General features: G+C 39.3%; 1 protein-coding gene across 1 annotated transcript; it reads left to right on the top strand.

Annotated features, from left to right (window-relative positions):
* Positions 1-376: 376 nt before the first annotated feature.
* Positions 377-3,884, top strand: LOC102390617 (UDP-glucose 6-dehydrogenase-like). Its single transcript, XM_045166269.1, is given in 4 exon segments — positions 377-1,105; positions 1,192-1,349; positions 1,352-1,594; positions 1,597-3,884. Coding segments are annotated over 4 exon segments (1,473 nt in total). The 5' UTR covers positions 377-989; the 3' UTR covers positions 2,553-3,884.
* The last annotated feature ends 457 nt before the right edge of the window (positions 3,885-4,341 follow it).

Here is a 4,341-nt window from a genome sequence, read left to right as displayed (position 1 = left end):
TTGTTCAGACTCATGTCCATTGAGTCGGTGATGCCATCCAACCATCTCATCCTCTGTCATCCCCTCTCCTGCCTTTGATCTTTCCCAGCAACAAGGTCTTTCCTGAGTTGACTCTCTGCACCAGGGGGCCAAAGTACTGGAGCTTCAACTTCAGTCCTTCCAATGAGTATTCAGGGTTGACTTCCTTTGGGATTGACTGGTTTGATCTCCTTGCTGTCCAAAGGATTCTCAAGAGTTTTCTCCAGCACCACAGTTCGAAAGTATCAATTTTTTGGCGCTCAGCCTTCTTTATGGTCCAACTCTCACATCTGTACATGACTACTGGAAAAACCATAGCTTTGACTATACAGACCTTTGTCGGCAAAGTGATGTCTCTGCTTTCAAATGCGCTGTCTAGGTTTATCACAGCTTTTCTTCCAAGGAGCGTCTTTTAAATTCATGGCTGCAGTCACCGTCCGCAATGATTTTGAAGCCCAAGAAAATAAAATCTGTCACTGTTTCACTAAATTATAGTTACATTCAAGTCTGTGGCCTTATAATAAACATTACTCTGAATATACTTTTTGAATAAACTAAAAATGCCTTAAATGCAAAATAAAGTTTTAATTAAAGCCTTTAAAACTTAGTATTTTATAAAATTACTTGGATTAAAAAAGTTCACATTTGGTCTATAGGTAAGGGGAAAAATGTGCATTAAAGAAGCCCTAACAAGAGGGGGAGCAGGGATGCAACCGAGGGTAGAGTCTGGGAGGGCTTGGCTCCCAGGGAATGAATACTCCGCCTTCTCGGGTGGAAACCTTTAAATACAGGCTCGGGCAGGGACTCAGGGTGTGGCGCCTGGCATCCTGAGAAGGGTGTGCGGTGTGGGAAGATCAGACGGAGCAGGGCGCGAGTGCTGAAGCTGCGGCTGCGCGGCCCAGAGCGAGGAGCTGTCCGACCCGGGGGGATAGAAGCGGTTGCAGCACTCGGTGCCTGAAAGTGGTCCAGTCATGTTTGAAATTAAGATCTGCTGCATCGGTGCAGGCTACGTCGGTGGACCCACGTGTAGTGTCATTGCTCACATGTGCCCTGAAATCAGGGTGACGGTTGTTGATATCAATGAATCAAGAATCAATGCATGGATATTTGGCAAATCTAATACAGTTATGTAAAGTTTAAAAATAAAATAAAATTAAAAAAAAAAAAAAAAAAAAGAATCAATGCATGGAACTCTCCTACACTTCCTATTTATGAGCCAGGACTAAAAGAAGTGGTAGAATCCTGTCGAGGAAAAAATTTATTTTTTTCTACCAATATTGATGATGCCATTAAGGAAGCTGATCTTGTGTTTATTTCTGTGAACACACCAACCAAACCTATGGAATGGGAAAAGGCCGTGCAGCACATCTGAAGTATATTGAAGCTTGTGCTAGACGCATTGTGCAAAACTCACACGGGTACAAAATTGTGACTGAGAAAAGCACGGTCCCAGTGCGGGCAGCAGAAAGTATTCGTCGAATCTTTGATGCAAACACAAAACCCAACTTGAATTTACAGGTGCTGTCCAACCCTGAGTTCTTGGCAGAAGAAACGGCCATCAAGGACCTGAAGAACCCAGAGTACTGATTGGAGGGGATGAAACCCCAGAGGGCCAGAGAGCTGTGCAAGCACTGTGTGCTGTGTATGAGCACTGGGTTCCCAGAGAAAAGATCCTCACCACTAATACTTGGTCTTCAGAACTTTCCAAACTGACAGCAAATGCTTTTCTGGCCCAGAGAATCAGCAGCATTAACTCTGTAAGTGCCCTCTGTGAAGCAACAGGAGCTGATGTAGAAGAGGTGGCAACAGCCATTGGAATGGACCAGAGAATTGGAAATAAATTTCTGAAAGCCAGTGTTGGTTTTGGTGGGAGTTGCTTTCAAAAGGATGTTCTGAATTTGGTTTATCTCTGTGAGGCTCTAAATTTGCCTGAAGTAGCTCGTTATTGGCAGCAGGTTATAGACATGAATGACTACCAGAGAAGGAGGTTTGCTTCCCGGATCATAGACAGTCTGTTTAATACAGTGACAGACAAGAAGATAGCTATTTTGGGGTTTGCTTTCAAAAAGGACACCGGTGATACAAGAGAGTCATCTAGTATATATATTAGCAAATATTTGATGGATGAAGGTGCACACCTCCATATATATCATCCAAAAGTACCAAGGGAACAGATAGTTGTGGATCTTTCTCATCCAGGAGTTTCAAAGGATGACCAAGTGGCCCGGCTCGTGACCATTTCCAAAGATCCCTACGAAGCATGTGATGGTGCTCATGCTGTTGTGATTTGCACCGAGTGGGACATGTTTAAGGAACTGGATTATGAACGCATTCATAAAAAAATGCTGAAACCAGCCTTTATCTTTGACGGACAACGTGTCCTGGACGGGCTCCACAATGAGCTACAAACCATTGGCTTCCAGACTGAAACAATTGGCAAGAAGGTGTCTTCAAAGAGAATTCCATATGCTCCTTCTGGTGAAATTCCAAAGTTTAGTCTTCAGGATATGCCCAACAAGAAACCCAGAGTATAGACGTTGCCGTTTTTATAACTTTTTTGGTACTTCAAAATAGCAAATACCTATCTGATATTAAATGACAAATGAACCACGTGCTTTTAAGGAAACAAAACTATTTTTTTAATAATCAAATTTATACTAGCTATATGGGAGTTAGCATATCTGGTAATTATGAAACTAGAATTTTTTTACATATTTTTATAATATTGTTACCTCAGTGATTGGATGAGTAGCAAATAATCATGTTGGTTTTAATGGTGTCGATTTTTGTAAAATTAAACTTCAAACACTTTTTACTTCATAAAATATCTTTAGGCAGCACTTCAATATCGAATGGTAACGGGAGTGACACTCCTTAGTGTCACTACTTTGTCTACTTGTCATTAAGTATTTATTTCACTGCGGGAGTACGAAGTGACTACTCACTCCAGTACTCTTGCATGGGAAGTTCTACGGACAGAGCTTGGCCAGCTGCAGTCCATGGGATTGCAACAGAGTCAGACACAACTTAGTGATTAAACCACCACCCCATGTATTTTCTGCCATGAAATGGCTGTGCTAAATACCGGGCTAAACCTGTTAACCTTTCCAATAGTGTCATGGAGATTTAAAGTTTTCTGGATTAATTGGGTGAGGTGTGTTCCATGCCATTTCTCATCTCCCTGAATTGAGGAGGGTGCCATGGACAGAATGTGGCCTTTGTGCTTTTTTCTGCCTATGCCTCCACGTTAGAAGTAACCCTACAGCTATGGTTTGGTTATTGTTCTTTTGCTCCTTTTGTTTTAATGGGCTGTATCGATGGTTTCTTTAGTCCACTGTCCATTTCCAATCAATCCAAATAAGACTAAAAAGGTAATCTTTTTTTAAAAAACATGAAGAAAAAAATCAGTGTTAGTGAAATGAAAGTCTATATCATTCCTCTTCTTGTTTTTCCTCACTGATCATTGTTTTTTAGTCTAAAAGCCCAAATTATTTGTTACTTTTACTTTGTATTTTATTCCTGTGACTCACTACAGTTTCTCCCATTTTAAGTAATAAACTCAATATAATCTCATACATAAACTTACAGTAGTAGATTTTACAAGTTAATGTATAGCATAATCCTAAAATAAGGAATTTTGTGTTTTCATCTGCTTTTTTTCTTATGTCTCTTGTTGACTTATATTTGATTTTCTCTTGTGTTTAATGTCCATTTGATGCTTGTGCTCTGCCGAGAGTATACAAATTGAGTTAAACAGATACAAAACTCATCGTTTAGGAATTCTGCAGTTCAATAATACAGAGATAAAGATGAGGACAGAGACATCTGTACAGATATCAAATACATAAATAAAATATTCTTCATAAGCCAAAAAAAACAAAAAAACAAAAAACAAAACAAAACAAAACAAAAAGAAGCCCTAACAAGAAAAAAAAAAATCCTAAGTATTAACATAATGAAAAGTAACTTTAGTAATAAAGTCTTCTTAGCTGATTGACTTCCCTCTCCTTTAAGCTGCTGCTCCAGAATTCCTATATAAAATATTAATACTTAAGGATTAATACTTAAGGATGCAGTATGATCACAGGGCTGGAGGTCCTGGTTTGAAGCTGCATTTACATAACAAGTATTCATCATCTTAGTTATCTGTGTTATAAAACAATAAAAATAGAAAACTTTTCTAAAGATATTTTTATTCACATTTTACATAAGACTGAGAAAATGTCAGTTGTCCATATCAGAAAATGGGGAGGCTAAAGCAGTTGTCTATCCCGCAATGTCACTGCTCTGCTTGTTTTATTACCTGCAACATTAAGTTTCTGT

This window comes from Bubalus bubalis, chromosome 7, assembly GCF_019923935.1.
Source record: "Bubalus bubalis isolate 160015118507 breed Murrah chromosome 7, NDDB_SH_1, whole genome shotgun sequence".
Classification (NCBI taxonomy): Eukaryota; Metazoa; Chordata; class Mammalia; order Artiodactyla; family Bovidae; genus Bubalus; species Bubalus bubalis.
This window is presented reverse-complemented; position numbering and strand designations above follow the sequence as displayed.